This window comes from Nyctibius grandis, chromosome 2 (assembly GCF_013368605.1).
Source record: "Nyctibius grandis isolate bNycGra1 chromosome 2, bNycGra1.pri, whole genome shotgun sequence".
NCBI classification, from domain to species: domain Eukaryota; kingdom Metazoa; phylum Chordata; class Aves; order Nyctibiiformes; family Nyctibiidae; genus Nyctibius; species Nyctibius grandis.
The window spans coordinates 105,719,395-105,737,465 of NC_090659.1; the positions used below are offsets into that span (position 1 = coordinate 105,719,395).

General features: G+C 39.7%; 1 protein-coding gene across 2 annotated transcripts in view; it reads left to right on the forward strand.

Moving 5' to 3' along the window:
• Positions 1-729: 729 nt before the first annotated feature.
• The window catches only part of SACS (sacsin molecular chaperone), a 45,082-nt gene continuing 27,740 nt past the window's right edge, over positions 730-18,071 (forward strand). The window contains exons 1-4 of one of the 2 annotated variants that reach the window (XM_068417842.1): positions 730-773; positions 10,827-10,977; positions 13,806-13,893; positions 16,994-17,079. In XM_068417842.1, the coding sequence (XP_068273943.1) occupies positions 751-773; positions 10,827-10,977; positions 13,806-13,893; positions 16,994-17,079 (348 nt within the window). In that variant the 5' untranslated portion in view covers positions 730-750. Of the gene's footprint in view, positions 774-10,518; positions 10,570-10,826; positions 10,978-13,805; positions 13,894-16,993; positions 17,080-18,071 lie in introns of those variants that run through there. The other variant, XM_068417849.1, reaches the window with a different exon arrangement.

An 18,071-nucleotide genomic window follows, 5' to 3' on the forward strand; every position in this document is an offset into this window, starting at 1 on the left:
ATTGTACTGGAGGATAAGAGGAAACCTCACTGCTCTTTTTCAGTCCTCTGTGTGCTTACAAGTACTGTAACGCACAAGGCAGTTTATAATTAGTATCATGACTCACTCAATACTAGTAACTGCAACTATGCCCGCAGAGGAAATGACTTTTCCATACCCTTCAGTTCAATTCTGTTTTGTATTAATGGCCCACCCCTTTTCTCTTGTGTCTCTTCTTCTAGAACTCCTGAGCTGATGTTAAGAGGTGTCTTCTAGCAGGTGTGAGGGAAAAGACAAGTACGACTTTGGCCCTCACAAATACTCTTCCAACTGTGCCCGCTTCCAGAAAAAAGGAAGACAAAGCAGAAACAGCAGCTTCCAGAACTCCACTCCTCCAGAAGACAAACATAAATATATTGCACAAGAACATAGCTGAATTCAGTTAAAGGAAATAAACAAGACCTCCTTGCTTTCTGAGACCTGTCCTATTAAGTCTGTTCCTGATTATAAGAGAATGAACTTCTGTGAGCAATTAAGCAAGTGGCTTTAAAAGAAAAGTGGAGAAGGAGCAGATGGTGAGGCATGCAGACATCTTTTGGAGTTCAGGGATGGAGTGAACACTGAGTTGAGTTTCATACGCTTGGGCTTTCTAGCGTCCACTGAAGACATGATAAGCCACCAAGCAAATAAGATTAAAAAATAACTTGCTAATTTATAAATCCAATATCTGCTTCATGTTCCTATCAGGAAGATATCAAAGAAAAAGAGACAATGGAGATCGAGGATAAGAACAGGTAAAAAAATATTAACTTCTGAAAGAATTTTCTGTTAGGCTGACATGTTCTTGCTCAAACCCCCATGGTCAGTAAGTTCAAGACTGAGTCTGAAACCTGCCTAGTGTTTGTACAAAATTGCTATTTTTAAAGGTGAACTTAATTTCTTAACTTACAAAATCATACATAGGTGCCAGGTTCTGTTGCATTTACTTATGAATTGTTTCTGTGAAATTAATGAGAACTGCTTGAAAAAAAATTAATCACTCCTGTGAGTAATGGATTCATAGTCTAACTTTCAGTTTACATCTACAGTCTGCATTCACTATAGCATTTTTTGAAAATAAGTGAAAGAGAAAGTTTTCCTGCACTTGTCTAACTTTGTATTTAATGTATTGCTTTACTGGGAAGAATGTATAATCTTGCTAACAGCTAAAAAGCGGAGCAAGTTACTTGTGCGAACAGTGCCTAAACAAATGAGATAAATGAGTATTTGGATGTTAAGCTGTAATTAGAAGTGTTCTTGTTTGCTATCAATGGGCCTGCACAAAGATGACAGCCTCTACCCTCACCCTGGCAATCTGCAGGATCCCCACTGATGTGCAACTCTGTAACGTACAGCCTTTGCTTCTTCCTGTGTCGTAAGAAGGTGGGCTTGGCATTGTGTTAGAAAGTTGTTGTTAGCAACAGCTGACTATTGTTTCAGGGTCTGCTTCACTGGCTTTCTGGGTAATTTTGTGAAAATTCATGAAAGTTATGTATTTCTATTGCAAGATGTCCGTGGGATAGAAAATTTGGGGGTTTGAATCTCTCTCTTTGTCTTCTAGATCAGTTAACTAGGCCCTTCTAATGCAAATTTTGTACATCTGGAAATCTCTGAGGTGCAAATTATCCATGCAGCAAGCTCTTCCATAATCCAGTAAGACATGAAGGTCCCTTGTAACGATCTAGTCTGATGGTCAACTTTGTTGGCACCAAGGACTGAAATTGGACCAGAGATGAAACTACAGAACTGTCAGGGACAGGAGCTGGAAAGTATGGATTGTCCTAGATTGAGCTTCAGGGCCAATATACAAGCTGGGACTGTGCATTGGACAGAGGTGGGACTGAATAAATCAGGCTTCACAGTTAGGGGAGGCAAACAGACTTGAGTTGACACATACTTGACTTTTACATGTGAATGGCTCAATCTGTTCTGCTAAAAGCAGATGTCTTGCAGTGAGCATTATTTATGCTGCCAACAATTTAAAATTCTGTATTTCAATATTGACATTCTTGGATACTGTCAAATGATGGATACTATTAAATGAATGACAAAATATGGACATTCTTGGATACTATTAAACTTTGTTCCACCAAGATCATAAATGACAAATATCCTGTCATGTCAGTTATATAGTGATTTCTACTCATTTGATTCCATGCAGTTTATGTTTTTTACATAAGTCGCAGTTAAATTCAGTTTGCATTAGACTATGTAGTGATATTTCAGAATCCCCAGTGGAATTTGTTATCCCAGTATCAATCAATTATAAAAAATTACAGATCTCAAAGATTTTTGTGAAGTATTTTACCTGACCTTCAACTTTAATATTGATATCATACCTAGCTATTTTTTATGGGAGTCAAATGTCAATTTTCAAATCTGTTTGCAAAATTAGGGCTTTAGATGCCTAACCTGAAGCAAGTATCTCAATTTTAGCAGACCCTTGTGCCCTTGTGATGTCACACCAAGTTAGTTATCTTCTCAAATTTTGGTGTATGCTCTTCTTCCAGCATGTCTTCAGTCCGCTCTAAATAGATGGTTTTTGGGGCAGGGCTAAATTTTTATGCTTTTTATTTATTTTTTGTACAGAGTGTATAATAACAAGACTGTTAAAAAGCTAAATTTTTATGCTTTTTATTTATTTTTTGTACAGAGTCTATAATAACAAGACTTATATAACACAAGTTTGTGCAATATATATAAAGGCAGTAGCTAAAGTACAGACTTCCAGTCCAGGTTTTGACTTTGAAGTTTTAGAACTTTTCTCTTCATTATATATATTTGGTATTATTATGTTAATTAATGGTATTAGGGGTGCAATTCCCTCAGCTTCTCATCCTCATTCCTCTATCAACAGACAGATGCAATACAAATATTAAAAAAAAAGCTTTTCTAGCCAATTAAGAACAACTTCTTTTCCAGAAAGGCTTCATTGATTATGCTGTAGATGGGGTTTGCTGCAATGTTAGTTTGTGTTAAACGCATGCTGCCTTTAATCTGGTTACTATGTATCCACAAAAATCTTTAGGTACTGAAGTGCTTCAAACTGGTCAGTGACCAGAGGGAGGGAGTGCTCCTGTTCAAGACAGGCACAAGAAGGCTAAATGAAGAGAAGTTAACACAGGCTTAGTTAACTTCGCACTTCAGTCATACCCATATTTCAATAGAGATTTTACATAAATTATAATAGACATATTGTACCTATCAAGTCTTTCCATAAGTGTGTATGTGCAAATATGAATACATGTGCATAAGAAACAAGCATACAATCTGTTCTACATTTAAAAATCTGCTCTGTAGCCTCTGTAGGTGTCCTGTTCCCCATCTCACTTTCCTTAACCTTTGTACAAAACTCCCTTGACTTCCACATTTCCTGCTTCTCTTGTGTCCAAATATACAGAGGTACGCCAAGTGGCATACCGTATCTGTTCTGTCACACTGACAGAGACGTAAACAACAACGACAGCATTTTCAAAAGCACCCTGCCTCCAACTAACGAAAGTTTTACCATCCACTTCAGCGGAAACAGTTAGGATGTCTTTATGTCTTACCCTTGCTGAACCGACAGGCTAGCACACCCTCATTGCTGAAGATACCACAGCTGCTTTGTGCTTTGTGTCTCAGCTCTGTCAAAATGAGCCAAATTAGCTCAAAAAATTCAAACAGTAAGAATTTGTTAAATTGGATAATACCATCAGGGTAAGGGACAATTAGGTAAGAAGTTCCACCAGTAAATTGGAAAGAAAAGTGAAATGCAGGGGGCGTGTAGGAGGCTGGAGGTACTTGATGTCTTACCCCACACTACCTTATGTAGGACAGGACATGGAAACACAGCCTCTGATTCGCAATGAACAATTCTGCAACTCTTGTGTATGAGCTACTGTTTGGAGCAGCATTTACTTGCAGCTATGACAGTTGTGTGACTGGACTTGTCACATAACCCCGGAATCCCTTTCACTTCTTCTCTGTTTTCCCAGAAGAGGATGCCCTGTGTCATTTCTTCCCCTTTTCTTCCCTTCCTCTCACTAGGCCTTTCATATGGCTCTTGTTTCTTCCTCTGTGTCACCCATCCTTCTGCTATCTGAAGGATAAATTGTTGCTTGTATTTCTGTATGAAACCCTGGTATGACGGAGACAAAACTCATAGAGAGCTTGTAAAGAGATAGCATTATCTGAAAGGATATTACTGGGTATCATCCACTATCTGCTGTACAGATACTTGCAGAGGTGCTTGAAGTTGTGGCTTTTCGTAATTTAAGAAAATTGCATATCTTGTATTTCCTTCTATTTGATATTCTAATTTTCTCCAAATACATAGGGCTCTGTTCACTGATGCCTAGAAAATATTATGAAGCTTTGGAGCATGATTAGATGCAGTATTCAGAAGCAATAGTGATGGAGAAATACTTCTTAAAATGATTAATACACATGTAATCTGGGGCCACTGATCTCATTTTAGTTATTGAGTGCTATTTTCCTCACTTATGTATAAAGATAATAGCTTCATTAATTACTCTGGAATAAAAATAAGAAAAATTTCTTAAGGTAGTATGGCAAAAAATACCTTTGATAAGCTGATCACCATGTGTCCTAAATGGAGGCAAAAAACCTAGGCCGGGATTCATTATGGTATTTAGGAACCTACATTAGACACTGAAATCAATTTGCAAATTTAGACTCTGCTTTTTTTGACATTTCAAGGTTAAAGTGAGTGTTCTAAATCTGGCCCTTTTATTGGCACCAAAAGCTGTATAAGAAAACTCTACCGGTAATTGAACACATTGCTTATTAAAATATGTATGCCAACAGCAGTTCTTGCAACACTGTAGTCCCTCCTAATGCAATTCTCTAAAGAACAACTGAGGAGTTTATATTTATCACTATTTTGGTTTAATCTCTTGCATAATTTGAAATGTCAAGCATTTTGTACTGGCATTTTGTTATTTGTACCATCTGGAATAGAAAACCCTGTGATTCTTAGCAATTCAAATTTGTGGAGTAATGGTTACTGTACTATAGTTAAGAGTAAGGTTAGGTCCTCTCTTTGAGGACTTAAAGTAGTCTTTTCCTAGAGGTAGATCTAAGAGGAAATTTTACTTCAGCATTTGAGAAGATTTTGAAATTTTATCATTTACTTGTGCCTTCTTGCTCTGTTCTTTATTTGCAAAGAATAAACTGAAACAAGTTTTATGGGTCTTTAAACACTTTCCATTAGCATTTTCTTAGTGCCGTCAAGGAATGGGCTTGAACATTAAAGCAAATAACTAAGAGATCAAAATCATTAGATGGAAATAAATGGCTGTTCCTGGCCTCTGTGCCCTTAAATCTTTTGTTTGTTTTTAGTAGTATTTCGAAAGTATCCTGTTCTTTTGAGATTTGACATTTAGAAACACATCAGCTTACAAAAGGAGTGAGATAATATTTTCCTCCAGTTCTTTAATACTTGACTAAGCGACGATCATAGAGCTATTTTGCTTAGAAGCTGCCTATAATGATTTCACATGAGGAGTGCAGAGTAGGAGAATTGATTTAAACTCACTCCACCAATCTACAGTAAAATAGTTTTGGCAAATTACATTGTGTAACAGATTTTAGGGCAAAACTAGATCTTTTGTTTGAATCAAATGCTTCACAGGCCAAAGGGTTTTTTTTTTTTTTGTCATTTGTACTAGACAGGACTATAGCCATTTCAGTGACTTCTTTTAAGAAAAACATTACTTGTTTTCTGTTAATGGTGCTATTGAAATAAAATAGAAACTTTCCTGTAAGGGGTGGCTTTCCAATGAGTAGCACGTGTGTCATCAGCAAATGGTAGGTTTATTTTCAAACTTCTTGAAAAGGCATTAGTAAGCAGGATAAGGCAAGCTCCTGGCAGTGACTACAGACCAATGCAACCTGTAATCTCTGGCTAATGTGAAATATATACAGTGTAATGTTTGAAACATCTGTTAGAAAGACTTAAGGAATTGATTTAAGAATGAAGGCAAGTGCTTACTGTGTCATAGAAAGTTTTGATTTTATGTCTGGCGTGCACTGTCTCAAATCTAGATGTAGTTGTTGAGTCACTGGTCCTTGCCTGCCAGCACTGCAGAACGTTATTTGCTGCACTGGAAGCTACTGTACTGCAGAGGGTTTCCTCTTGCATTAAGTGACCTAATAATGTTTGTTTCTTATCAGACCACACTCTCCTATTGCAGATTCCATTCCATCTTTTTAAGTGCAGTGATAAGGAAGGGGCTTGCATCCATCTCTTTCTGCTGCTGCACACTTATTTTAAATTACTGGAAATATGAGGTCATTTGGCAACACAGAATTTTGTTTTCAAGGAAATGTCACTATGAAAATGTCTTTCATTTCACGTTATTAAAATACTTCAATGTTGCAGAAACTCCATTTTTTTAATTGCACGTCCCTTCTTGTAGGGGTTATAGGACCTAATTCTGAACCAAACAGAAATATCATTTATAGCCACAGGAGAATTTTCTATATCTATTTTTAAATCTAAATGCTGTTCTGCTTGGAAAAGTAGTTACAAAAATGTTATCACAGGAATTTCTATATGTAGTATTTAAAAATTCTCAAATTAGTCCCAATCATTTAGATTTAAAAGATTTTTTTTTTCTAACTGCCATGGCTACAAAATTCCCACCTGGTCAGGTCAAATGGATTTTTTTACATTGTCATGAACAATCATTAATAGTAGTTCTGCATAAAAAATATGTATGTGATACCTTTAGCTTCACTAGGATTACACAGCTTCCATACTTCCATTTTTCAAAGGGATAAGCAAGATTAAAAATATTTAAAAGTTGGGGTTTTTTTTGTTGTGAAAATCTGCAAACTGGAACATGACTTTTCAGTCAGACAGTGTAATTTCTATATAGTAATTTTTCTAGTATATTTTTATTTAGATATCAGGAAAAAAATAAGGTTCACAAAGGTCACAGTCATAAGCTGTAAAAAAAGACAAAGTTGGATAATGGATAACAGGATATGTATAAATCACTTTGTAATAAAAAGATTTATATTCTACATTCCTTGCCAGATGAATGGCCAGGATGTTGCTGACAGAAATCAGCATTATGATTAACGCTGTAGGAGTGGCTTTAAATTCCAATTAAGATTCTGCAAATAGGTTTCTACTGAAACTGTACTTGGAATACTTCTGCGCTTTTTCTTTTTGATGGAGTTTGAGAAGAGCTAATTTTTCCCCATTCTTTGGATCTGGTATCAGTATTGGTGTTAATTTTCCTTATCTTTGTTACTTAAATTAGTGCCTTCTCTTGTTAGGAGGCTATGCCATGAAATTGGTAATTTGAAATTTTGGCATCACTGAAATCAGTGGGAGTCTTGCTTATTATCATCAATAGCAACATCTAGCCAATAAATAAATGAAATGGGATGGGGCCCCAGGGAAGGGGCCAGAACTCAAAGGGTAAGTGGCATAGCACAGCTCATGTCTAAAAAACTTAAACAACCTTTGGCGCTAAACCAAAATGTCCCTGTCTGTTCTGCCTGTGGTGAGTTGTTCCTGGTTTATGGCCCATGCCTGATCATTGTCCTGAAGACTGGTGGTGGTTACAGGTCACAACTGTGCCAAGAAGCATGCCAACAATTAAACAGTGTGGATGATCAAAGGGCTGCACTGGAACACATGCCCTAGCCATGCTTAGTCTATTAATACAGAGGTACTAAGAGGATGAACATCTTGCTTCTATCTGGATGGACAGAAAAAAAAAACAACCCAAAGGCAGAAATTATAAAAAGGGGAAAACAGAGTAGAAACACATGATAACAGAGAGGCAAATGAAAGGTGTCCCATAGTAAACAGGAATGGGACATTCATTCCTGCCAGTATGAAAAAACAGTCTCCCTTGTAACAAGAGGATCAGATTTATGAGGGGAACAGGTATGGCTAATTTCCAGGAGCTCAGGAGTCCAACTCCTTTGTCCAGAACCTTGCATGGTTCCAGTTCTGTATCACGGGTTCTTCCCAACTCCTCCCCCTCTACTGCAGAGGTCACATACTAGACAGAATCTGCGGTCCTCAGAGTTTTTTCCTCCAATATTAACATTAAATCATTACAGGACATAATTTGGGAGTATTGCCTTGTCATGTGATGTGACTTGGGTTGGGGAACTTCCGCCAATCACTGACAGCAGGATTGTCTATGCCTCTGAATGTGTCCCACCATTTGAGATGTCTGGCATAGAGAGGTGGCTGTTAGTTGAGATAGCACTATTTCTCTCCAGGGTCCCATTCAAACAGTTGCGCATGCTTCATAAAGTGCTAAATCACTCCTGTGATCCCAGCTGGTGAAGAAGAATTCGATTTTGCCAGTGTGGCTTGGTGGTTCAACTGGTCTGGGGACTGTTTTAGTAGCTGATATGGATGGGACTGCATCAGGTTTCACTCCTTCTATCTTGTCCAGTCATCCACATTTGTGCCCCTCCTGCCACATGCTTCTGCAGGTAGTATATTCCCTTGGTATCAAGACATAAAAAGGTAAACGTAAGAGATTGGAAGGCAGCCTTCTCATTCCTTTGGACATAGTATGAAAAAATCCATGATGACAAACTGTGAAGGGGTTGTAACAAAATGGAAAGTTAAAAAGATGAAACGATAGAAAACTGAACACAGTCCTAAACTAAAGCGAAGAGTTAGCTCCATCTTGTTTAAGTTAAAATAGTTTTTTAATTTTTTCTGGTGAAGGCAGGATCAGACCTACAAAATTTCTAACATTTTCTTGTAACCCTGTAGTATTTAATATACAAATATTGCGGATGAATGAAACAAGATGTTGCAGTACTTGCAAAACTGTGTCTGCTAGATACTGTGTTGGATCCTGATCCACCTGACCTTTGTGGCTTTTAAGCTTCCTTCCATTTTAGTGGGCTCGTCTTTTCTTAGCTTGATACACTTTCTGCAAACAGATTCATTTTGTCTTTTCCCCCTTCCACAGAAACTCTGCTGTCTATTGCTGCCAAGCAGTAGTTTTAACTCCCTGTCACTGAGTAAAGTCATAAATGTTTTAGTTTAGTCAGGGACTGAAATTGATGACCTGTTGGAATGAAATGGAATTGTTGGCTGGAGGTCTGTAGTCCATCCTTCTGCTCAAAGCAGAAGGATCACCAATACTGGATCAGGTCAGTCGTGGCTAAGCCTTGAAAATATCCCGATATGAAAAGTGCCTCTAGACAACCCATGCCAGCACTCTACTACTATTCTCCCAGTGACAGGTTTTTCCCCTACTGTCCAGAGTGAACCTCCAAAGCTGCAGTTTGTTGCCGTTGCCCCTTGTTAGTCTTGCACTACTAAGAAGAGTTCAGTTCTATCACCTTTGTAACTGCCCTTCCAGTAGTTGCACGATATTACTATATTGCACCTTAGTCTCCTTCTCATCAGACGAAACAAGTGCGACTCTCCATCTTCTCCTTGTAGGTCACATGCTTTGGGTGCCTGACCGTGTTAGTAGTCTTCTGCTGGGATCTGGAACTAAGGAAGCCCAAAACACCACATTCTGGTCACCATATCCTAGATACAGCCTCATCAGCACTGAGCAGAGACTCACTTCCCTTGTTCTGCTGGTCATCCTCCTTTTATAGAGAGCACACTGGTGCCTCATAACCAGCCTGGTATCCCCCAGCTCCTTTGAAGCAGGGCTGCTATTCAGTCCATCACTGATGCACTGCCCATGCTCCCAGGTGCAGAACTTGGCACACAATGAAACTTGGAGGTTTCTGTTGGCCCCTCCACAAGTTTCTCAAGGTCCCCCTTAGCTCATTGGGATCACAGATAGACTAAAGCTCTGTTTTCAGGACAGCACTTTTCCTAAGTCTTGAATGGCATGAGGACTTACCATACACCCTATGAGATAAAGTACAAGATGCATAACAATAAATAATCACGATCAATCAAGTGACTGACAGAAGAGCAGAAAAATGAGGTTTCCTTCTGTGTTCTGCATCCTTGAGAAACGTAGAGTTTATCAGCTGTAACCTGGTGTGCTCCACTTGGTGGTGCCTGAATGCTGGAATGATGTGAGATACCAGCGTGCCGCCCTGCCCTACTGAGGGAGGACCGGGCATGCGGTAAGGTCTCTGCACCTCAGCGTTAGTCACGACTCGGGCAGCCTCACGCCGCCGGCCAAGCGAACCTCCATCCTTCCCCTCGCCCAGGCGACCGGCCTCGCTCACCCGTGGGCCCTGGCAGGCAGCAGGAGCGACAAGCGCCGCGAACCGGGCACAGGGCCGGCGGAAGCCTTCGCCAGCTCCGCGGCGCCGGGAAACCGCGGCTGCCGGGCCTCCCTGCGCGGAGAACCCGCTGAGGGGCCGGGCCGGGCCGGGCCGGGCATGCCTCTCCCCCGCAGCCGCCGCTGCTGCTTTAACGCCGCCTTCTCCCCCTGCTCCCTCCTTCCTCTTCCTCCGCGGCGCAGAGCTCCGTGCGAGCCCCTGCCTGTCGCCGCCGGGCGCAGCCCCACCCCTTCCCCGTGTGGGGAGCGGCGGCGGCCGCGGCAGCAGCTACGGTCCTTTGTGTGCCGCAGCGGGCATGTGAGTGGTGGCGGGACGGGATGGGAGGCCGCGGGCGTGCGGCGCTGCGGGAGCGGCTCCGCTCGCAGGCCCGTCGGCTCCTGAACCCCTAGAGAGAGGGGCAGGCACCCCCCCGCCCATCCCTGTACCAGCGCAGGCTCCGGCGCCCGCCCCGGGCCTCCGGGGTGCCTGAGGGGGAGGGCGGGCAGGCGGCGGGTGGGCGCTGGGGCAGGGCACTGCGTGTCTCTCTTCAGCTGGTGTCTCTCGTGTTGTCGCAGGCTGGCCCGGGTGACCGTCCTCCATGACTGCCTGGGCTGCAGGACCTTCGAGCTGCCGCCTTCCGCGGCTGTGGGGGACGTGAAGGCGCGGATTGACGAGGAAGCCGGCTTCCCCCGCGCCGAGCAGCGGCTGTGGCACCGCGGGAGAGAGGTGAGGGGACGCGGCGGGGCGGGCGGGGGGCGGTGGCGGCACCTCCGCTTCTCGGGTGGCCTCTCACACTGCTGGAAGTCCCCACCCGGCTGCCTTTTGTATCTTGCCAGGTCTTCTGGTGCGTGGGCAGCCCAGCATGTGCACAGCCTTAGGTGTGGGTCTGATAGGAAGCAAGGAGGTCGTTTGGACAAGGAGCTAACCCTCATACTTCTCTTGATGGTGCCAGCTTTTATCACTTGAGTTTGTCTTTTTCTGGCATCATCCGTGTACTTTATCCTTATTTCTTTGGAGGAGGGAGTAGAAGATTCACGTGAGAGTGCTGATGTGCTTGTTCTGGCTTCCTTTCCATCTTTAATGGATTTTCTACCTGCTCGCCAGTTTCAACAACAGAGTTGACATCGCTGTGACAGGAAGCTCTTACAAGTAAAAAATTGAGGTCTGGGCATAGGAGTGAGAGTCAAATGAATGAATGACCTTGTTCTGTTGAAGGTGTCAGCCTGGGGTCACCACTTCAGTACTGCTTGGCATGCTTCTAGCCACACTTTTGGGAATTGGGAACCTGGAGATGATGGTGGGAGGGGATGAGTAGAGGCAAGAAAGGGAGAGAGAGGAGGTTGTAAATGAGGGTTAAATAGGGCAAGGGGACTTGCAAATGCGTAAAGGAGAAGAGAAGGCTCCAGGGAGACCTTATTGTGGCCTTTCAACATACAAAAGGGGCTTATAAGAAAGATGGAGAGAAACTTTGTACCAAGGACTGTAGTAACAGGACAAGGGGTAATGGTTTTAAACTGAAAGAGGGTAGGTTTAGATTGGACATAAGGAAGAAAAGTGGTGAGACACTGAAACAGGTTGCCCAGAGAAGTTGTGGATGCCCCATCATTGGAAGTGTTCAGGGTCAGGTTGGATGGGGCTTTGAGCAACCTGGTCTAGTGGAAGGTGTCCCTGCCTGTGGCAGGGTGGGGTTGGACTAGATGATCTTTAAAGGTCCCATCCTACCCAAACCATTCTATGATGCTAGGAAATAACTAGATGTTAGTAGTTGTATTGCTCAGGAAGCTTTTAAGAACCTACATTGGGAACACAAGTAATCTTTGAGAACTCAGGTTTGAAACAAACTGCCCATGTATTTTATCATTTTCTTGCCTGGTTTTGTGTGTCCTTGATTTTGTTCTCTCCAGGCCTTCCTGTGTTGGGAGGAAGGAGATCTGTGTATCACTTTCTAAAATTCATCTGGAAGCGGAGATATGAGCAGCACTCTGTCTGGCACAGAAAAATATCTTTTGGCAGGGAACAGTCAGTAAGCAGACTGTAACAGCTATTCTGTTTGTTTTTTTTTTTTTAATATATTAAACTAAAATATGTATGGGAATACTTGTATTGTAGCAATTTTGAAAATCCTTTACAAACTTTTGAGCTCCTGTTTATTGGTATACATTTATTTTTTAATTTACTGAGGTAGTAGAATATTCATCAGTAAATCTTTTTTTTCCATTAAAGCTGCTAGGTGCAATGTACAGATGTTAAGTAAAATCCAGTGTCTCTTTCTCTCATAGTTCCTTACAGTGGTAAACTATTAATTTGAATCTATTAATTCTCCTAGCTTCTGCTAGTGTTTTGGTGCAAAAATCCTACCTGAGAAAATTTGATTATTGTGTCCCTTTAATACTTAGTGATGGGTTACAGCATTCTGTGGATTCTTTTTTATTTTAGTGAGTCCTGAGTGGGTGGTATAGCCAGTTTAAGCTATTTTGCATCTTGAGACAAGATCATCTCAAGTATAACATTTCTGTAGGAACTTACAATAAATGCACTGTTGTTATAAGTACTATTTAAAACTGGCTTAAGTAAAAAGGAATATTTTCTTTTCTTATTAATGTTTTAAAATTATGACTATATACTGTGGACTAGGACTGTCTTTTGCTTACTAAATGTAGTTAGATTGTAAGCATCTACGTCTGTGTAAGCACCAGCTTCTTTCTAGTAATTTGTTTTTACTCATCAAAGTGAGGAAGCAGTCCTGAACTTTGCTATAAACTGAGACTAATATAATATAATTTCACGTAATTAAATTTTAATATCATTTACTATAAATGGAAACTAATTTGATTGCTTAAGTTTCTAATTAGCACAGCACAGCTTCTAATTCTACATTTGTTATCGTGATATGCAGGATAACATCACGTCACGTATGAATGTTTTAGAATCACCTTGTATATGACTGGGACACATATATCAAATTAGAACTGAAACAAAACCATAATTTGCTATGTTTACTAAATAGTTTTCCCAATGACTGCTAAAGAATTTGTTGCTTAGTTTGCCCCAGTTTCTCTGTGATGTTCCCAGTGAGTCCATAGGTCTGCATGTAGAGGAAACAGGGAGATGAGGCTGTCAAAATTTTCAGGGCTGTTTCTGTGACATACTGTTGTCTGTACACGTTCTGTATTACTAGCTGCTTTGAGCTGATGCTACTTAGTTTGAAACTCCTGTAAAATTGCATACCCATATGTACTTTTTGGAGTACATAGGCCCCATACTTCCTGTATATGTTTATTTTCTTTATGGGCATGCACCTTAGAACAATAACTGCTTTATTTGTATGCTTTCATAAGTTCCCAGAACATAGAACTTTTCAAATGTGAAAGCTGGAGGCCATGACTTGTTCTCAGGGTCTGAAATGCTGCTTAAACTGAATACTGGATGTTTCAGAGTATTTGTATACTTTTAGATAAAACCAGACTTCATAGAATAAATACGTAGGAAATGAAGCTACAGTAAACTATGCTGCATAATGTTCTGATCAAGATCTGTCTTTTTTTTAATTTCAGTTATCTGATGGTATCAAGATTGTGGATCTTCAGAAGTCTCAAAATCAAGTTTTTCTGATGCTTCAGTCAAGAGCGTTGAAAGGAGGAGGTATGAAAAATGCTTGTGTCTGTTTATAAACTGGAAGGTCAAAGCATTTTCTAATGCAGTCTGGATTTAATTGAAACTATTCTCTTCTTTAAATGGGAAGCAATTATTTTTCTTGTAAGTCCTAGGTATCCCTTCACTTGTTCTTTTCATTCTGCTCCAGGAAAATTAAACTTCTCTTTTTAAGTGCCTTGGTGTTTAATTTTTTCTTTGTAATTTCATGTGTAGAAATTAGAATATTGCTGTCCTTTGGAATCAATAAAACTTACCTTGCAGGAGCTTTGTCTCATATAAAATAAACTGAATACTTGTAAGCAATTCAGATACTGAAAGGACATATTTTCACTAACCACATAGGTAAAAACCTTTTGATTTCTTCTGATTTTTTTTGTTTGTTTGTTTTTCTTTTGATTTTGTATGTTTAGTTACATTTTTATTACAAAAATTGCAGGTATATCTGTTTGTATGGTATCTTGAATTAGATTATGATACCTGAATATCTTCAGAAATGCTCTGATTAAAATCTGTAAAGATTATGTTACTTGGTTGCTAGCATTAATATTCTTTTAATAATAACTTTATTATAAGGGAATGAAATAAATGCTAATGGGATGGTAGGATGAAGAAGGAGACCCTTCTTTTCATGCAGGTATTTTATTTGATGTCACAAAACATTGTATTTCTTAGCCTGTGTAAGCCGTGAGTGTACTGGCTGATGATTTTCTAGTGGCAGAGGGAAATGAAGCATTTGTATATTATCCAGAAGTTCATGTTCACATTCTCTAGAACCTGCAATAGTTATAAAACACCTATGGAAATGGACCCCTTGGTTCTATGGCATCAAACATTTTTCTATCTCTCATTCTTGACTGTTTGTTCTGGTAATGTTTTGCTGTATGTAGGCTGTGATAGACTAAATAAAAAGTGTTTTTCTTCTCTTAGCTGTTCTTTTTGCCATGCAAGTATGGAGAAGATAGTGTAGTAGTCCTAAGAAATCTTCCATGGGAAAGAAAAACTGTTCCTGTTTGTTGTGCCTAGTAATGGAATATTTGGCTGTGAGATTTTCTTAGAGATATCAGTCTCAGCAGTCCCATGTCTAGACAAAGCACTTAACTTTTTCTGGCCCACAGCTCTGATGTAAGTCAATCTAAAGATCTGAAGGCTTTAGTACCAGCCTTTTGTGTTCATTCTGGAGTCTTTCAGTTCTGAGATTTTTCCTTACAGCAGATGAATCAAGGAAGGCCCTGAACTTCTAACTTCAGGAAGTGGATGGTCAGTAGAGCCAAGCACATTGGGTGCTGAAGTACTCTGAAGATCACCCACGTCACCTCTGTATTCATTCATCACTGGTGTCTATCAAATAATGCATCATCTTTTCTTATGATCACAGAATAATTCATGTTGGAAGGGACATCAGGAGGTCTCTACTCCAACCTTCTGCTCAGAGCAGAGTCAGCTCTGAGGTCAGACCGGGTTGCTCAAGGGTTGATCTGGTCCAGTTTGGAAAGCCTCCAAGGATGGAGACTGCACAGGCTCTCTGGGCTCCTGTTCCAGTGCTTGACTGTCCTTATTGTGGAAAAAGTCTCTCCTTCAGATTTGTGGAACCAGTTTTGTGTTAAATGTGACCAGCTCTAATACTCAAGAAAAATCAGTTCAGCCTTTGACAGGATGCAGTAAGTCATGATCTCAAGATAGAGATATTTTTGTGACATACATAGAGCAGCTTTGCTCTTAGATGTAAAGAGTTAGAATAATGCCTTTGTTCAGTCCTATCACTTAAAAGTTGCTTGTCTGGTTTTGTGGTTCCCATAGTTAAAGGTGGTGTTTAAACACTTCTGCCTGCCTGCCCAAGTTAGAGAAGATCAGTTTCTTGATTTTAGAGAATATCTCCTAAGAAAAGAAACACCCAAACTTTCCTACTGTTGATCAGTTCACCTTATTTTGGAAGTTTGCATGTTGCATGTTGACTTTCATATACTTCTATATGCTGTAAAAACAATAACAAAAGTTATAAAATACTTCCCACACTTTCAGCTGTGAGTTGCAGTTTCTTGTTTTTTTTTCATTGATGCTATTATCTTACCTTAGATAAAGAGTGATACAAAAATTTTGTAAAGACAAGAAGGTGTTTGATGTTTTTACTTGGTGTTTTCACCGCAAATACATTTTTCTTACTTCTCCCCTTTTTTCCACATTGCTGAGGATTCTGTATTTTTTTGTGTTTTTTTTTTCTTTTGTCTAGTGTTTTATTCCATAGTATGTATAATGTGTGTGTATTTGAATCTGTGTACTTCATAAAAACACATATACAGAAGCGGAGGAGAGAGAGAATAATTACTTTAAAGGGAAGTGATAGATGAGGCATCAGTAGAGTCTGTTTTCCTTGTGGGGATTGCGTCATTAATATTTGTTTGAAGCACATGTTTTACAGGTTTGGCTTTAGGGAGCTGCTCTTTAGTCTGAGACTGGAGTTTGAATTGAAGAGTACTGATCTTTTCATTCTCTGATAGACTCTTTCTCTTAGAGCAGAACTTCATAACACTTGGTATAGTACCTTTCTGAGACTCTTTTGCATCCTGTGCTAAACCCAGGTAACACCAAAGCTAGCACCAGGCCCAGCACCACGATATGCCGGGACAGGAAGTGTACGCTAAAGTCAAAGTATACTGTGCCTGTGTGTAGCTGTCAGTAGGGATCATCACTGGCTATAAAAAAGTTAGAGCCACTGCTGCCCTAGAGTACTGTCCTGCTACTTAAAAAGCAGTAGTCCTTTAGAAGTTGCTATATTTGAACATCCAGTAGTTGAAGTTCGAGTATAACTGATGCAAAGACTTAGCCCCCAAATTTATTTCATCTACATACGAAACAGTATGTTGACATTAACATCAAGACTGCTATTTTAACTTTTTAAATAAAAAGATTTATAATGTAGTATTTTTACAGTCGATTTTGGAAATAGATTTCACAGTATCAGGCCTTGGGTTAATTTAAAAAAAATACCTAAATCCCCAGTAATTGTTTAGTGAGTATTTTCTTTTTTAATCTGAAATTAAGTGCATAGTAGCATAATACACAGATTATTTTTTTGTTTGTTTGTTTTTAGGTCGTTTTGGACAAACAACTCCACCACTTGTTGATTTTCTTAAGGATATTTTAAGAAGATACCCGGAAGGAGGACAGATTCTTAAGGTATACAACAAATGGTATTTTTAGCAGTCATTTAATATGCAGGACATAATAGCATTATTTTAATACTTTCCAGCCAATCTTGCAGTTGTACCTCATTAGGTATTCATTCTAGTATAGGAGATACATGTTTCCCTATCTGTGGACAAGGCAAAGTAAGTTGTGGGTTTGTGGGGTTTTTTTTGTGTGTTTAATGTCTCTGAGTTTGGTTGTCAATGATGCCATTGTAATTCATAAAAAAATAGAGATAAAATGCAGATGTTATAATTAAATCAGAGGCTTCATTATGTACTTTATATGAGTGAGCTGTCTGAAATGTTTATTTTGCTTATTATTTTATTGTTCATCTCTGCTATAAGCTATGGTAAAATTACATAAGAGTATATAAAATTTTTTGGAAGGGGTTATCTTAGTATAAGAATGGGATAAGCTGGAGACTTGAATACAAGATTCTGCTGTGGAATTTCGTGGTAGGTAAATATGTTTTCCACAGTGAACTAAGACAGTGTCACAAAGTTTCATCATTAGATTAAGAACACTCCTAAGATGGGAATTTTTGAGTGGCTTTTGGGAGACTTGCTCTAGAGTGATAAGAACAATGAATCCATCAGTTTTGTATGGGCTGAAAAACATTTCTAGTCTAGACATTAGTTCTCGTAACAAAAGAATGTCACAGGATCTTCTGAACTGAGGTTAGTGTTCTTTATGGTGTTTTATCATTAGTCCAGGAGACTTCAGAGTATGCAAAAGTAGGGCATGTTATGTTGTGATGCTCCACGTTTGAATGTTACGTGTACAAGCCTAACAATGGAAATGACAACATTTATTTAAGTACTAAAAAATTCTTCAGTAAATAGGATGGTGAACTGGTAAAGTGGAGTTCACCTCACCTTACTTTAAACATGGCTGGAACATCTCTCCTGTGGGAAGGTATGGGAGAGTTGGAGTTGTTCAACCTGGAGAAGAGAAGGCTCTGGCGAGACCCTGTTGCAGCC